We start from the raw sequence: 17,203 nt of genomic DNA, 5'->3' as shown, positions 1-17,203 counted from the left end.
TTCATAGCAGCATTATCCTTAATAGTCAAAAAGTGGAAACAGCTTCAATGTCACTCAACTGATAAAGGGACAAACGAAACAAGGTACATTCATACAATGGAATATTATTAGACAATTAAAAAAATGGAAGTATTGATACGTTACAACATGGATGAACCATGAAAACAGTACACTAAGTGAAAGAAGCCAGACACAAAAGACAACATATTATATGAAATGTCTATATTAGGCAAATCCATAAAAGCAGAAAGTAAATTTGTAATTACCTAGATATGGGAGTGGGAGGGAAATGGGGAGTGACTGCTAAAAGATACCAGTTTTTTTTGCTGTTGCTTGCTTTTTTTGTGGGTTTTATTTTTTATTTTTATTTATTTATTTATTTATTGGTGTCATGAAAATGTTTTAAAGTTGATTCAGGTGATGATTTACAACTCTAAATATATTAAAAACCACTGACTTCTATACTTTACATGGGTGAATCATACAGTAGCTGAACTAACAAAAGTTTGTGGGTTTGGTTTTTTTTAAGAATGTGGCTTCTTTGGCAACGGTCTTGAAAAATTTCCCCTGTTTCCTGAATAAAATAACATGTAAAATGGTTAAATTGCTATTTTCAAAGGCTGCAGGATTCCTGCATTATTGGAAAAAATCTTACTCAATAATGGTGGTTTTTTTTAAGACCTTATTTTTTTAGAACATTTTTGAATTCACAGCAAAATTGAGAAGGCACAGAGATAGGCACAACATCCCCTGTTACCAACATCCTCCACTTGAGTGGTACTTATGTTATAATTTATGAACCTATGCTGACACGTCATTATCACCTGAGTCCATACTTTACATTAGGGTTCACTCAATGTTGTACATTCAATGGATTTGGACTAATATATTACATGACATGTATACATTATTACGGTATCATACAGAGTACTTTCACTGACCTAAAATCCTCTGTGTTCTGCCTATTCATCCCTCCCTCCCTTCCAACTCCTGGCAACCACTGATCTCTTTACTGTCTCCACAGTTTTGCCTTTTCCAGAATATCATATAGTGAAACCATATGGTATGTAGCCTTTTCAGACTGGCTTTGTTCACTTAGTGATGTGCATTTAAGGTTCCTCTATGTCTTTTCGTGGCTTTATAGCTCATATCTTTTTAGTGCTAAATAATATTCCATTGTCTGGATGGACCACAGTTTATTTACCATTCACCTACTGAAGTACATCTTGGTTGCTTCCAGGTTTTGACAATGATGAATAAAGCTGCCATAAACATCCATGTGTAGGTTTTTATGTGGACATGAGTTTTCATCTCCTTTGAGTAAATACCAAGGAGTGTGATGGCTGGATTGCATTGTAAGATGATGTTCAGTTTTATAGAAACCCTCAAAATGTCTTCCAATGTGACTGTACCATTTTGCATTCCTACCATCAACGAATGAGAATTCCTGTTGCTCCCCATCCTTGCCGACATTTGGTATTGTCAGTGTTCTAGATTCTGCCCGTTCTAAAGGTGTGCAGTGATATCTCATTGTTATTTTAATTTTCCCAGTTACATGTGATGTGGAGCGTCTTCTCATATGCTTATTTGCCATCCATATAACTTCTTCGGTAATTACATATTTTATAATGTACTAAAGGATCCACTTTGTTAACAGTTCATTTACTATTTAGTATCTATGTTCATAGGAGAGACTGGCCTATAGCTGCCTTAGCTCTGTCCAAGTTTGGTATCCACATAAGAGTAACCCTAGCCTATTCCCCACCTTAACAATAATCAAAATTAGTTGATAGCTTTCCATGATTCCTATACTGTGGAACAGTTTGAATAGGATAGGAACTAACTGTAAACTTACCTTTCTGTTTTTTTTTCTTTTTTAAAGGGCAGGTGAGGTAAGCAGACAGGGAGTGTAAAGAGGTTGGAGAGGTGTTAGATTATTATTTTATATATAACTCCAATTTTCTAATTCTTCCTAGGCAAATGTCCATAATTCCTATGTTCTAGAAAATTATCCATTTTATCTAACTTTTCATATTGGATGCAAGTTTCTTTATAATCTGTAAAATTTCTACTGTATTTACAATTTCCTTTTTATAATGCATGGGGGAAGGTTGTTTTGCTAGAGGTCTAACTATTTTATTATTCTTTTCAAAACCAAGCCTTTAAATTGGTTAGTAAATTCCTGTAATTTTTGTTTGTTCCTTCTTTCAATAATCTGTACTCTAAACTTTGTTATTTTCTGCTTTCTCTGCTCCTGTTTTCTGGTTCTTTTCCAAGCACTGTCCAATGATTTTCATTCAATAGAGAGCAAAGTGATCAAAGTTCCCATAAAATGTCACTTGATCTTACTTAAGGTTACAAATTCCTCCCCCCAAATATGTCTTTACTTTACTCAAGTCTGAATATCTTTGTTCCAAAAGGTAAATTTAAGCCATCTATATTTATAGTGACTTTTGATATAATTTGACATGTTTATGCTATTTTACCTATTGTTTCCTAATTAGTATTCTCTCTCTCCCTCCCTTCCTGTCACGTTTTTCTTCTTCCTTCCCTTCTCCCTCTCCCTCTTTCTTCTTCTTCTCCCTCTCTCTCTCACACTCTCTCTCCCTCTTCTTCCTCCTTCTTTTCCCTTCTTTCTCCTTTTCCTCCTTTAACATGAAGATTTCTTTTTTATTCCATAACTTTCTTCAACTGCTGACAGGCAATGCCATCTATTTATCTGTCTTTCATGTTTTTAGTGGTTACTCAGAAGTTGTCTTATGCACAATTAACATATATTCCTAGCAGATTCTAAATTTAACTGTAATTTCTTTACTTCTACTACAGCAGTCCCCAGCCTTTTGGAACCAGAGACAAGTTTCGTGGGAGACAATTTTCCCATGGACTGAGGTTTGGCGGTTGGTTCAGGTGGTGATGGGAGCGATGGGGAGCGGCAGATGCAGCTTCACTTGCTCACCGGATGCTCACCTCCTGCTGTGCAGCCTGGTTCCTAACAGGCCGAGGAACAGTACCCGGGGGTTGGGGACCCCTGTTCCACTAAATACAACTGAAATTTTAGCACTTTTCACTTCCTTCTCCCCTCCATCTTCCAAATGCTATTATTTTCCAGAATTTTACTTTCCAGTTGTTATTAGTTATGATAGTCTGGTTATTATTTATATTGCTGACATTTTAGTAATAACAATTGTTATTTTGCCATCAACACTTAGCTTTACCATTACGTGTTATTAGCTTCTTAAAGTGAGCTTCTGTGCTCATTTTACTCCTATCAGAGGCAGGATTTGATAGAGGGGGCAAAAGATGCAGGACACACCAAGAAGAGAAAACTGCTACAGGAAGAAAGGGGAAATAAAATGGGAAACACGTGAACAAGCATTTCACTTACCTCACTGTTTTATTCCCATCCCGATCTCACAACAGCCTACAGTTTGCAAAAAACTTGATGAAGGTTTGGATTCACTGTCATTTTTTGTAAATTCTTACAAAAGAATTATTATTTGTAAATTCTTACTTTAAAACGGACACAAAGCCATTTTCTGAAACCCTTTCTCTAAATCCATAACATCTTTTTCTGTGATTCTCAATGAATCATAAGAATATAAAAAGGAAAAAAAAATAACATATAAATGTAAGTGATATACTCACCTCTAAAATCTGTTTTAATAGTTGTATTTCGGCTAGTAATAATCTTGTTATTATAGGATACTTCTGAACTACAAGTATAATTACTTTGAGGATTAAGTTTGAACAATTCATATCTGTCACTTTTATTATATGGATGAAAGCCATCTAAAAGAAATAAGTATTGTATATGAGTATATGAATACAATATATCACACCTAAATTTCATTTTGGTTTTATATCTATAATTAATATCTATTAGATTGAAAACCTATGCAAATGGTCAAAACAATAAGTAAAAGGACCTGATATCAGCTATAATACTGAATGATTTTGCTACACTCAATTTTAAAGAAAACATTAAGATGTAGAACTGAATTTGAGAGTGTGTCTAATTTAGCTGATGAAATGAGGCATTAGTTCATTGTTCTCTGTTCAGAAATTGAGATTGCACTTGACATAGCCTTTACCACGCAGATATCTTAGATAATTGTTTTATCGTCAGTCTGTCATACGTTTGTCCTTGCTTTCCTCACCCTGCTTGTGTCTGAGCCGAGCATCTTCCCCATAACATGATGATTATAAACAGTATCATACTCCATCCTTTGTGTGAGAGTCTATGTGTTTTTGTTTGTCTGTCTGTCTTGCCAAATATGGCCTAGCAGATAGTTTTATGCCGGGGGGGGGGAGATTTCATCCCAATAAATTCAAATGAAAATAAATTAAAAGTTATTAAATCATTAAAAAGAAATTCTATCTCAATTATTCCCCCTTCCATGAACCCAAGTTCATATTCCTAGAAGCACTTACTATTCTTTCTCTACTTTCATTTTATCTAAGTCTTCTTGTAGTTGTTTATAAATGTTGTTGATGGAGGGCTGACAAAGTAAACGCTTGGAATCACATGAAATTATGGTTGTTTTCCCTTTCATTCTAACAGTATGTGTACCATAATTTTTTATAACTCTCTTCTCTGATAATATTTTCAACAATACCTCATGTATAGCAGTTGCCAAGAAAATTCTTATGAATTAACTGATATTGCTATTTCAAAAATTATTTTTCAGGTGGAGCATTTGTTTATTTTGTGAATTTGAGTTGTATAGAGAATACAATGATTTGATTCCAAACATATCATTTACTATGCGTGTGTGTGTGAGAGAGAGAGAGAAAAGAGAGAGAGTGAAAAAGAGAGAATGGAAGAAGGAAGGAAAGTAAGAAGGAAGGAAGGAAGTAGAAATGAAGGAAGGATTAGATAATAGCTAGAAAAACTTCCCACTATAGGAAAAAAAAAAAAAAACTCCTCTGATCAATGTTAAATTCTTACCACATTTAAATTTATATGTTATTTTCTTTTTATCACAAGTAAAATTTTTACTGATTTCCCAATGTAAACAAAGAGAAGTATTTGCCTTTTCAGGTTCTACACACTCATTCAGCTGAAAATGTTTATGATCTGTTAAGAAAAAAAGATACAAAAATAGATGATTAATACTTCATAATGTGTGCCTTATGCTCAATTACAGTCATTGAAATTATATTCATGATACAGAATCTGGCAAGAATTTAGATTACTTTTGAAAAAAGTCTAATAACTCTCAGGGTTTTGAATTTCTTGACTCTTTAGTTTATTCTTTTTTTAACATCACACGTATTGGTAGCATTTCACTTAGAATTTATGTTACTTTAAAAAAAAATGGAACCCAAGGAAACGTCTAGATAAAATTGCAGTTTTTTCACATTTTAAAAGACTGACTCCATTTTGTTTTCTTATTTGTATCCTCAATTTTTCATTTACTCTTTGATTTTTTTCATTGCATGATCATTACACGGAGCATGGGGGTTTCACTCTGGGCAATGTATTGTTTTAAATTGTCATTTTCTGTTTTTAATTGATCATTTATTCCAGTAACATTTAGAGAAAAGTAAATAAGTTAAATGGCATTTTTTTCAAGAACATCAGATATTTAACCCATTTAAATGTTAAGTCAATCAATGATCTTGAATTATTAAAAGATGTGAGAAATTCAACAAACTTACACAGTCCCTGAATCCCTTTTAGAAAATGCATTTTGTGAAGGTAGCTTCTCTGAAGTCAGCTTGGTACCTTAGTCTCCTCTTTCCCAGCAGTAGCTTAGGTATTAAAACCAGCTTGATCGCCTTAACATGACTATAATGCTCCCCTCCCCCCCCTTTTTTTTTTGGTGAAAGTACTTTTGTTCTTTTCACAAACACCAAATCTTTGACTTTGTGTTATTCCCCCAAGATATTCTAGACACGCTTGTATTTAAAAAGATTAATGCATATATATATACACACACACACACACACACACACACACACACATAATGACTTGAATTCAGTAGCGGAGAAACAAGAAAGCTTGTGAATAACCACTCAGTGGGATAAATTAGATCCAATCGACATGAAGCACTCTGTAAAAGAGGTATAAGGAGGCAGGTAAGGGATAAACAGGGAAGGCTTCCCTGAGGTTACCGTTTTCACTGGGTCTGGAGGGCGGAAGTCCACACACTGGCCTCCTGCCCCCATCTTTCCCTCAACGCTGTTCCCCTGCCTACTACCTCCTGTGACCAGTGGGACACATCACACACAAAACTGCAGTGTTGCTGTAAATGCACGAACAGAAATCAACTGATATTTACCTGGTGGTACCTCTAATAAATATTCAAATGGAGGATAACATGAAGGATGTGTTATATTGATATTCTTCTTTTCACACTCCTGTAGGCTCTGGAGCTCCTTTTCACACCCAACAGGTTCACATTTCACTTCACTAAGTGTTGCATTATACGTTTTACTTTCCTTGTTATAAAAGTAGTGCACAGAGATAGCTGTATAATTGTCTCCTGAAAGAAAATAAAATAGTGAAGCTTATCTTTTATTTTTCAGAATGAATAAACCTATATTAAATACAAAATCCTTAATGTATATTTTTAAAAATATCCAATCACCAACAAAATAACCCCAGGAACATAAAAAAGAGAAGGGACATATCAGTGCCTCCATGTTATTCTTTCATGATTCCCTTTTCATCACTGTCCCATCAAAGACCTCAGCTTGTGAGTTTGTATTTGGATGATAATTGGATTAATGTCTGTCTTCCTAACTGGACTGTAAATTCCATGAGAGAAAAATCCCACCAATTTTGACCATCGCCATAAATCCAGATCCTTGTGTAAAACCTGTCATCAGAGAGGGCTCAAAAATGGTTGAATTACGCAGAAATGAACAACGCATCTGACAAATTTCTTCTTCTTGCTCTATCATTTCCCTTGCTTTCTAAAGTGTAGTATTTGATTATCTCTTTCTCCTGATATGGGGAACATTAATTATTTAGGGAGCAGAGGCCTTGTTATTCTTCTACTTGCGTAAAATTATTGATAACAACTCCTCCTAAGCACTTTCTCTGAGTGTCGTCTCACACTCTTCCCTTTATTTAAACACACTCCATTGACTCTTAAAAATATCTTTTCAACACACATTCACTTATTCACTCATTTTTAGTACAAAAAAATTATGAAGCCTTTATTTTGCTTAAGACACTGTCCCAAGCACTGGGAATACAAATTATCCACTTTTGGAACTATAGAATCTAACATGCAGACAGGCACAGGAATGGACTACAGAAAACACCAAAAATAAGATGATGCACAAAATAATATAGGGGTAAAGAGGTAGAGAAGTCTGTTCAGATTGCAGGACCAGGAGGGTCCCTCCAAGAGGTGAGTCAGTTTGTATTTAAAATATGAGCAGGACATAGAAAAATTGATGGGAGAAGGAGGTGGCAGATGAGGATGCATTCCAAGTGTAGAGAAAGAAGAACGGGGGTGAACACAGGGGCAGGAAGAAACATGTTTTAAGAAACTGAGCACTTCCATGTTACTTAAGTGAAAAGTGTAAGGAGGCAATAGTGCAAGAGGAACCTGGTCATCAAGATCATATTAATTAATGAAACATACAAAGGCTTATGTCTGCACTAAATATACAGAGAGCTACTGAAGGTTGGGACTACAGCAGTGAGATTTAGAAACACATGGAGGGATGAGCCCTGACCACGAAGAAGGACTCTGCTTCCACTGAGAACAGAGGAAGAAAATGGGAAAAGGATGGACACAAACTGTTCTCAATCATCTGCTTTGAGCCAAACCCTGGTGAGACAGAGAAACTTTTCCTTCTTGATGAGCCTTGAAGGTATTATTCACATTTCATATTTATCATTACGCAGAATCCTCTCCCAACCCCTAAACAAACTTGCTATCATCCCACTTTACAAATATGCAAACTGAAGTTAAGTGACACCACCAAAGTTTTTTAGCTAGTAATTATCAATCCTGATCCTCAAAACTAGGTCTGAATGTGACATCAAACCTTCTTGCCCTGAATGACCCTGGTTCTTAATGGTTGGAGCTAATCATTGGCGAGAAATGAGAGCCAGTGAGCTTAGCCTGCTGGGGTGTCTTGAAAGCTTGTAATAAAGAAGGGAATCATTAAAGTGATATATGTTGCCTCTAGGTAGACAAACTTACCACATGATGGCTTATGTGTAGTAGGAGGACCTGTAATAGAAAAAAAAAAGAAAATGCAAATTATGAAAATGTCTAGATAAAATTGCAGTTTTTGCACATTTTAAAAGACTGACTCCATTTTGTTTTCTTATTTGTATCCTCAATTTTTCATTTACTCTTTGACTTTTTTCATTGCATTTTAGAATATCTCTGCTCTAGTCATTCTGAGGAACGGTGATTTACAATGTTTCATCTTCATAAACTATAGAATCTACCGAATTAGGTTTAACAGATTATGCAGAGTTTGCAGTGCCTGTTCCCATGTTTGGATCTCAAAACTTCAAAGGTTGTAAACCAACAAGCTAGTTCTATAAAACGTTTTCATGAATTTACCCAACAAACACAACTGTGATAATACAATACTTGTGTGACTTTTGGGCACACATCTGATTATGGAATGGTGACGTGGTTGACTATTTACGCAGCCAGAAGTATTTTAAAGGTCTTCCTCCTCTTGATTAATCTCAAAATAGGTTTATATAATTATAACCCCTAGAAAGTTCAGTTTACTCCTTTGTTTACAAAAAAAAAATCATAAAATAGGCAAGGGCTGCTTCATTGTCTGTTTTAACTTTTGTAAGCTCTTTGCCCATATACTAAATCCAGGGTAACACATTGTTCCGTCCACCAACTGAGACCTATCTTGTGTGAGCATATGTATTTAACTGAAGAATTGGATGGAAATTGGGGCTTGTGGAAGCTAAGAGATCTCTGCTAATCTGGTCTTTGAGATGGAGAACTTGCAGGGAGAATAGTGTCCTGGTGGGCTCTGAATGGCTGACCCATTGCAGACTGTACCACCTCCTGGACGTTCGTTCCCTGCATGGAGCCCCACACCTCTGTCTCCACATCCCACGTGTGTGTGGGGGGCTCTGCGATCACTCCTCTGTCACTGACCTCTTGGAACAGAGAGCTCCGCTGAGAGAATTTTTCTCTTTCATACCAACACCGAAACTCACTCTTAGAAGTCCTAGTATAGCTGGTCATTTCTACGAGTTTTCATAGAGTACACAACTCTTGAGGGATGCTACAACCATGATGTAAGAGGTTATCACAGTAACACCAGCCCTGATCTCATTGGCTGTTGCACTGCAGAAACCGATCCGTGTTTTGGACTAACTGCCCTTCCACAGCCCTCAGGATTAGAACACTCAATTGAACTTCTCAAAGAAAGAGCCCAGGGTGGAGCCAACGGAAGACCCTTCAATGAGCGTGTCCAAAGCACGTAGTGGTGGCGTGACTGCATGACTGGGGGTCAGGTTGTCACCTTTTGTTGTGAGATTGATTGTAGAGATGTTGCTTTTCTCAGAGGTCAGAGAGGATGGTGTAGTGGACACGTTGAGCACACCTGCAAGGAAATGAACAGAGGGTCACAGTTAATGAGTTTGTCATATTCAGGGTCGAGGGGAAAACTCTTTAGCAAAGATGATTTCTTAAATGAATCTTGCTAGAGGCTTCCTCCTCGTTTGAATTGACACTTGCTTTTTTTTTTTAAATAAGAAAGCGAGTCAAAGATTTGTCTACACATGGCCCTTTAAGATGACCAAGAGTGCAAACAATTGGAACTAGACATTGTATACATTGAGAAGAAACTATTCATTCCTTAGTATAATTCTGACATGTGCAGTCTCCCTCAAACTACCTCTCATACTGTTACAACTATCCTTATTTTAATTACTAACAAGGATACCCATTACCCTTTTGTACTATTCAGTTCATACCAGGCTTTTTACATATTCCATCTTCCTATCAATCCTATGAAATGAGTACTATTATACCCATTTTTACAGAAAGAAAAATTGACACACAGAAAGTCTAAGTAACTTGTCCTAAAGTCAACTAGAAAGTTTAAGAGGCTGTATTTGATCTCAGGGCTATAGGACATTAAAGTTTGTTATCTTTCTTCTTCACCATGAACTTTTATAATATAAATAATAAAATAAAATATGCCCATAGAAAGCTTACTGGTGAGGCTTTTTTTTTTTCCTAATTTAGTATCACTGTGTGAAAATTTGTAAAACAGGAAATCCACAATCATATTTGGTGTGAAATAAAAGAGCTGCATGACAGTTTTCAAGTTTCCATTTCATTATCCAGAACCTAAAACACCTAGAGCATCACGGTCAAACCTGAGGCATTGTCTTGGGTGGTCGAGTTGGAGATGCGTGTAGGTGAGGCAGCGGGACTGCTGTGTGCAGGGCTGAGAGTGGTTACTGGTGGGGAAGCTGTGTCTGCAGGCAAGGTGCTGGGTGTAGTCCTCTCTCCTGGAGCCCCTGCAATCACAAAGGCCATCAGCCTTCCTGCCCCACAAGGGCAGGGGCCACACAGCCCACAGAGGCACGTTTATTAATAGAGGCTAAGGCCAGGGCTCCCCTAGTGGTGTAGGGGTTAAGAACCTGCCTACCAAGGCAGGGGGCATGGGTTTGAACCCTGCTCCAGGAAGATCCCACATGCCACGGAGCAACGAAGCCCATGCACCACAACTACTGAGCCCATGCTCCACAACTACTGAGCCTGTGCTCTAGAGCCCATGAGCCACAATTACTGAGGCCACATGCCACAACTACTGAGTCCACGTGCCACAACTACTAAAGCCCATGCGCCTAGAGCCTGAGCTCCGCAACAGGAGAAGCCACTGCAATGAGAAGCCCACGCACCACAACGAAGTGTAGCCCCCCGCTCACTGGCAACTAGAGAAAGCCCACGCATGGCAACGAAGACCCAAGGCAGCCAAAAAAAAAAAAAATCACTTTAGGGCTTCCCTGGTGGCGCAGTGGTTGAGAGTCCGCCTGCCGATGCAGGGGACACGGGTTCGTGCCCCGGTCAGGGAAGATCCCACATGCCGCGGAGCGGCTGGGCCCGTGAGCCATGGCTGCTGAGCCTGAGCGTCCAGAGCCTGTGCTCTGCAACGGGAGAGGCCACAACAGTGAGAGGCCCGCGTACCGCAAAAAAACAAACAAACAAAAAATCACTTTAGAAGCTAAGGCCGGGCAGTAAATACTCAAGCACTATTGCTACCTCACAACCTACGCGTCTACAAAACGGGATGAAAAATAACACGGCTTATGGGAGAGATGAGTTTAAAGGCAGACACCTCAGAATCTATGCAGCTTTGGCATCACAGCACACATTTTAAAAGTATCTGGGACCTCGGGAGAAAGCCTGGACTGCCCAGGGAGGCCATGCCTCCTGGCGGGGGGCTGCCTTAGGCAATACTGAAAATGCACAGAGTGGGTGATGCTGGCTGGCGCAGGGACCGCAGAGATGGACGTGAGCTCTGAGGGCAAAAGGCTGCTGTGGTGAGGTTACCACGAGAGGAACTGCCGCCCGCCCTTGCCAAGCGCCGTGGGTGATGTGCACTTCTCTGGGGAAGGATCCCTGGGTGCAGGTGCTTCCTTCCGACTTTCTGAAAATAGAGCTGATGGGGATCCCGTCTGTGCAGTTGCTGAACTGGGGGATTGTTTTCCTTCCAGCTGAAGGTCACCATGTTACCTTCACTATGGAGGCTCCCCTTGCCAGGAAAAAGCAAATTGGTTTAGAGCCCAGCAACTTCCCATTATATTGACAGCATCCTCTTCATTTCCAGTTACAGATGAGCTAGTGGGTATAGAATCAAGAGTTGTCGCCGAAAAAAGCCCACGCTGTATTCGGTTAAGACTTTTCATTGTCAAGGTTCAAAGCACCCACTGCAAGTCACATCTTTCCTCCCACGCACAGACACCACACCCAGAATCACAGCACAAGGGAGCAACGTGTATTCAGTGGGCGCCAACTAGACGCCTAGCACTATTCTAGTGGTCCTGGCAGAAACAAAAGAAATAGGGCTAGCTCCTAGTTGAGCTTTGTGTGGTTATTTCACTGTCACGATCCCTGGGGTCACCGGTTCAATGGTATGAGGTGGGTCCTGCATCTGCAGTCAGATGCTCAGTGTTTCAGCTGAGTGACACACACATGTGCATCCCCCAGATAGCTCTGACGTGAGCCCTCAGGCACCCTCCAATCACACACATCCATGCCACTAGGACTGAACATGCATCTACTAAATTTTCAGTTTGGGTTCTCAGCTCAGTCTTCAAATACCACTGAACCCCAAATTTAACTAAACCGCAGAACAGGATGAGTAACTCAAATGTCAGTTCTTCAGGTCAGAATCCTCAGTGGAAGCCTCCCACAGAACCAGGAGAAGAGGGGAAGATGCATTTTTTTTTAATCCTTTAAAAAATATGGTAGGCACACAACTGGCCCTCTGCAAATTTTGAAATCAGCTAGGCTTGACTTTAGCCTTCCTCCACATTTTTTTTCTACTCCTCGTTTCACTAGCTCATTCTCTCTGCCCCTCCCCAAGGTCCCTGGTCCTCATGCCATTCTGAGGTCTCTCACCCTCACCCTCTGCACATCCCTGACCTTCCCTCTTCATAGGAAAAGTACTTTCCCTGGTTTAGTAATCTCAGCCATGGCTTAGGAGTGGCAATTACAATTTGAATGAGGTTAATTAATCCTAATGGATTTTTAATTAGTGGAATTAGCCACTGGGAGAGGAGGAAGTCCTTGATGGGGCAAAGCAGACTAAATTGTGTGATGACCAGCCTCCCAGGTCAACCCTCCTTGGCTTTTTCCCAGATCCTTCCCATCCACAACTTCTGTGGATTTGCTAAAAGCTCCAGATCTTTTTACTGCTGTTCCCATGGCAGCCAGAGTGAGTGAAATGGAGCAGGGAGACGAGGGCGGCTCTTTTCCCAGCTGTTTAAGCTTCCTGGATTGCCTGTCATGATTTTTATGCCAAGGGAGCAGTTTTAATACTTCAAGATAATAATTATTCTATCTGATACACTTGGCTTCCTCGTTGGGGCCATACTTAAAGCAAGGCCACTTCACTGCCAGGTTCCCAATTCATATCTTTAATTTTCAGGCACTCAGGTCACTAAGTGTATATATGTGGCTGTGTGCATTTGCAACCTGAGAAACATGCTTGTTTTTTAGGATAAAAAGGGGCACCGTGAACTGATTAGACACCGATTTTTGAAAGACCACGGAGGGGATGTTTTGCAGTTTTTATAAATAGAGAGTCTGAACTGAAAGAATCTTGATGTTTGTATGGAGAATATGAGCATCCATTTTCTTTTCATTCTTTTAAAACCGTTGTATTTGTGGTTATAACTTCTCAGTGCCCTTTATTGATAATGTACACCATCTACTCTTTACTGTTTTGTTTAGGTAGGAGGTCTTTAAGGAAAGAATCTGTGAATATATTCTTTATTACTAGCAAGAAGTTTTCACTGCAGAATTATACTGGCCTCTAATATAAACTAACATATAAAGCCCTGACTAACCCCCTGAACAGGTCTTTCCTGTATTCTCATAATTCTCATTCCTTATCAGTTCATCACTATTACAAGGACCTTTGTTAGGTGCCCTCTTGGAATAGGGATAACTACGAAAGTTTGAAATTCCAAATCCATCCACCAGCAAATGCTACACGTGGAACAGTGGTTGGAGTCCCTCACTCCGTACTTAGACGGTGTTCATGTGCTCTTTGTATTTGCACAAGTCTGAAGGAGCCACAAACTGGACTTGACATTCCTGCCCAGAGCTGGGGTGAGTGCAGAGAGGCACCCACGTGTCTGCGGGAGACAGCAGGTGAGGCGTCTGTGCCGGTTAACTTCTAAGGTAGGAAAGCGAGATCATTGTATCAATATCTCCCCACTGCAGGCAAAAATTTTAAATACCAGGAAGTTATAAGGAGCAAACTGTTATTACAGTTTGCCAAACTGTGAAATGGCCCAGTCTGTTCAAGTGCAAGTCTGCTCGTCTTTAAGTTCACCTGCCAGAAGGGTAGCACCCACGTGCTCGTTTACACATCTCGGGGCCTGTCTGGGTTGATGCAGCCATAGGTGGCTCATGTTTCCAGGTGGCTTTTGTGACTTCCGGGTCACTATGAGCTTTTGGAATTCTCCATCAACTCCACAACTGAAAGTGAGGACATTTCTTTGTAGGAAGAATAAGCAAAGAATCCCCTAATATACAAGAATCTCTTACACGAGGAAAAGACCAGAAAAATGTGCAAGAGATGTAAGAGACAATGGCCAAATAGTATATGCAAGGATGCTCATTATTATGAAAAAAAGTTTAATGTAAATCAAAGCATAAATCAAAATGAAAAATGTTTATCATACTGGCAGAGTTTTAAAAGATTGATAATAGCTAGTATCAGAAGTGATATAAGGAAACACACACACTCACAGAATTATATGCTGAGAGTCTGAAAGATAGACAACTTTTGAAGGAGCAGTGTTTGGGGAGAGTGTATTTTCATTGTGTGTGTGAGTGTGTGTGTGTGTAATGCTTTTATAATGCTGTTTTGCAACATGCATACATTAATTTTATAAAGATAATATTACAAAATTAAATTTAGTGTTATGCATGTGAATGCTTATTGTAATATATTTTTTTAAATTTTTGAAATGGTGTATATTATACTGTTACAAAAATGGATTGAGGCATAGTTTTCCCCTTCATATATTAGTAAGCAAGAAAAATGTGATTACATTCCATTCCACAGTACAAATCAATCAGAAACATAAAATAAATAACACCTATAGGTTTTATCCCAGTATAGAATTGAAATATCACCAAGATTATTTTCCAGAAAAGAAAATGTGTTGTATTGTTTGAAAGCATAAGAAATTTTCCAAGCTAATTTTATGACTAGGATTATTGAGCCAGAGCAAGTTAGTATTTTTAAATAATTCATCCATATGTCCAATCTATTTCATTTTAAACCTTTTTTCTCGCACCTTGCTTCATATGTAAATCTCTGGCTTTAACGTTTTCAGGGGAAAAAAAATTGGGAAATAAAAAGATAGGAATGTTGTATGTGTGTATTTGTGCATGTGAGGTGAAATGTGGAAGCTTTGAAATAGAAAACTCTGTGTGACGTTATTCAGTCAATTAAAAAGTTTAGCATGAAAAGTTCTACGTAGCCATCAGTTCCCTCATCCTCACATTCCTTTTGTTAAAAGGAATTTCAACACTTGCAATGTTTAGATAGGTCCCAGTCATCTCTGCTGCCCTATGGTAGCAGGGAAAATGGGATAAAGACTAAATATACATTACTGTAATTGATATAAAAGGCACTGAACATTTATTCAACCACTTACCACAGCCAATAAAGTTCATCCAGGTGGTACTCAAAACACTGAGTGTACCCATCACCCAGGAATGTGATGGTGTTATCCGTGCTTGCGTTTCAAGCTAAGATTGATGACCTTATTGAACAAATATCTTAGTCTTTTTAAACAGAACATGTCTATTAACCAGTTTGCCTCAGAAAGTCGCACACAGCACATTATTTAGGAAAAGGCAGGAGCAAATCTCAGGATGGTCAATTTACGTACCAGATACACTTGTGGACCTAACATTAAACAGAGAACGAGTGGATCAATGGTGTCCCTGGATTCTAGGAGCATCAGAGGTTTCCCCAGTAGAAATACCTCCCATGTCATTCTGATATTTTGCTATGAACAGGACCACATCATCTTAAATTCTACCGTTGGGACTCACAGTCCTAATTAAATACTTAAAAAAAAAACAGTGCAAATATCCCTGGAAGAAATCCAAATGACAAAGCTGAATTATTAATCCTCAGTGTGTTTTTTTAAAAAAAATAATAAATTGTCTGTCTCCAATAATTTTCTGATATTGAGGATCTGGGATTGAACCAAGAAAAATTCTACTTTGGGGTAAGAGCCGGGGAGTGCGAGACCAACAAAGACCTGAAAGAGGACATTCTGACTTCCCCGGGGCTACAGAAAACTTAGGTGAGCAGGAAACAGGAAAATGATGCAGCACGTGGGGATCAGAGGACACCGAGAACTGCCGCTGTCCCCCGTCAACACACCCTGATTTTACTTAGGGGGACTTCCCTCCCTCCCCCTCTCCCTAACAACAGGCTTCATTACTTTAGCCGGCCAATATTTCATGAACACCTAGATGTTCTACGTTTTACACACTTTAGTAAAACCTCACACGTAGAAACTGAACATAATTCAAACTGTTCTGATAACTTTAAAATTTAAAAAGGAAAAAACAAAGAGAGACAAGTTTTTCCCTAATCCCGTCTCAGTTAAGATCGCTGCCAACCTGTCACAGCAGGAGTACTATCATTATCCCAAGAGTTCAGGGATGCTTCCATGGTGGTACTTTCTGGGCTAGGAGGAGGCGTGGTCTCTGAGGAGTCATTTCCTCGTTCAGAGATGCTTGCGAGTGAGAATGCAGTGCTGTGAGCAGATAAGGGGTCACCTGCAGGCAGAGAAGAGGGCTCTTCTGTTGTGTTCAGTCCTGTCACATTCATGGGAGATGGAAGGGGGAGAAAATAAACATGTGAGTCACACCCTGAATCATATCATCTGAGCTGGCTAACTCCCCAGCCCATTACTGCATGTACATAAATATACCTACCTATACGTGTGTATATACACACACACCATACAGATATGAGTTATGGTGTGTGTGTGTGTATATGGGGTGTGTGTATATTTGACAATGCATACACATGTATGTACATGCATATGTACAACTATAGATGCATCCACAGGGATAGATGGAATATATAGACTTAGACAGAAAGTAAGCTGCAGAACAAGGGCTAAAGGTGAAAATGGGGAAATGAGGTGAAAGCAGCTATTCCTTGCCCTCTTCTCACTTCACTGGTGGATTCTCAACTGTCCAAAGCAATTGGGTTCAGAAGGATGAAACACCAGGCATAAAGATGATTAAAAGAAATTGTGAAAGATTGATCAACAAAGAAAAGAATAAAGAAAGATAAAAGGGCCTCCCTGGTGGCGCAGTGGTTGAGAGTCCACCTGCCGATGCAGGGGACACAGGTTCGTGCCCCAGTGCGGGAAGATCCCACATGCCGCGGAGCGGCTGTACCCGTGAGCCATGGCCGCTGAGCCTGCACGTCCAGAGCCTGTGCTACGCAACGGGAGAGGCCACAA

At 39.4% G+C, this 17,203-nt stretch overlaps 1 protein-coding gene across 4 annotated transcripts in view; it reads right to left on the bottom strand.

Annotated features, from left to right (window-relative positions):
* Positions 1-17,203, bottom strand: part of PTPRC (protein tyrosine phosphatase receptor type C) — a 124,941-nt gene that overhangs the window by 49,489 nt on the left and 58,249 nt on the right. For 2 of the 4 annotated variants that reach the window (XM_082612987.1, XM_082612988.1), the window contains exons 4-10: positions 16,347-16,544; positions 10,337-10,480; positions 9,475-9,555; positions 8,169-8,198; positions 6,285-6,488; positions 4,949-5,077; positions 3,646-3,789 (exon numbers count right to left, since the gene is read on the bottom strand). In XM_082612987.1, coding sequence (XP_082469113.1) covers positions 3,646-3,789; positions 4,949-5,077; positions 6,285-6,488; positions 8,169-8,198; positions 9,475-9,555; positions 10,337-10,480; positions 16,347-16,544 — 930 coding nt within the window. The remainder of the gene's footprint in view (positions 1-3,645; positions 3,790-4,948; positions 5,078-6,284; positions 6,489-8,168; positions 8,199-9,474; positions 9,556-10,336; positions 10,481-16,346; positions 16,545-17,203) is intronic. The other 2 variants (XM_082612989.1, XM_082612990.1) reach the window with 2 other exon arrangements.

The sequence above is a fragment of the Mesoplodon mirus genome, assembly GCF_964341445.2.
Source record: "Mesoplodon mirus genome assembly, chromosome: 3".
In the NCBI taxonomy this organism is placed as follows: Eukaryota; Metazoa; Chordata; class Mammalia; order Artiodactyla; family Ziphiidae; genus Mesoplodon; species Mesoplodon mirus.
Note: the sequence above shows the minus strand (reverse complement) of the source record. Positions and strands in the feature narration are given on the sequence as shown.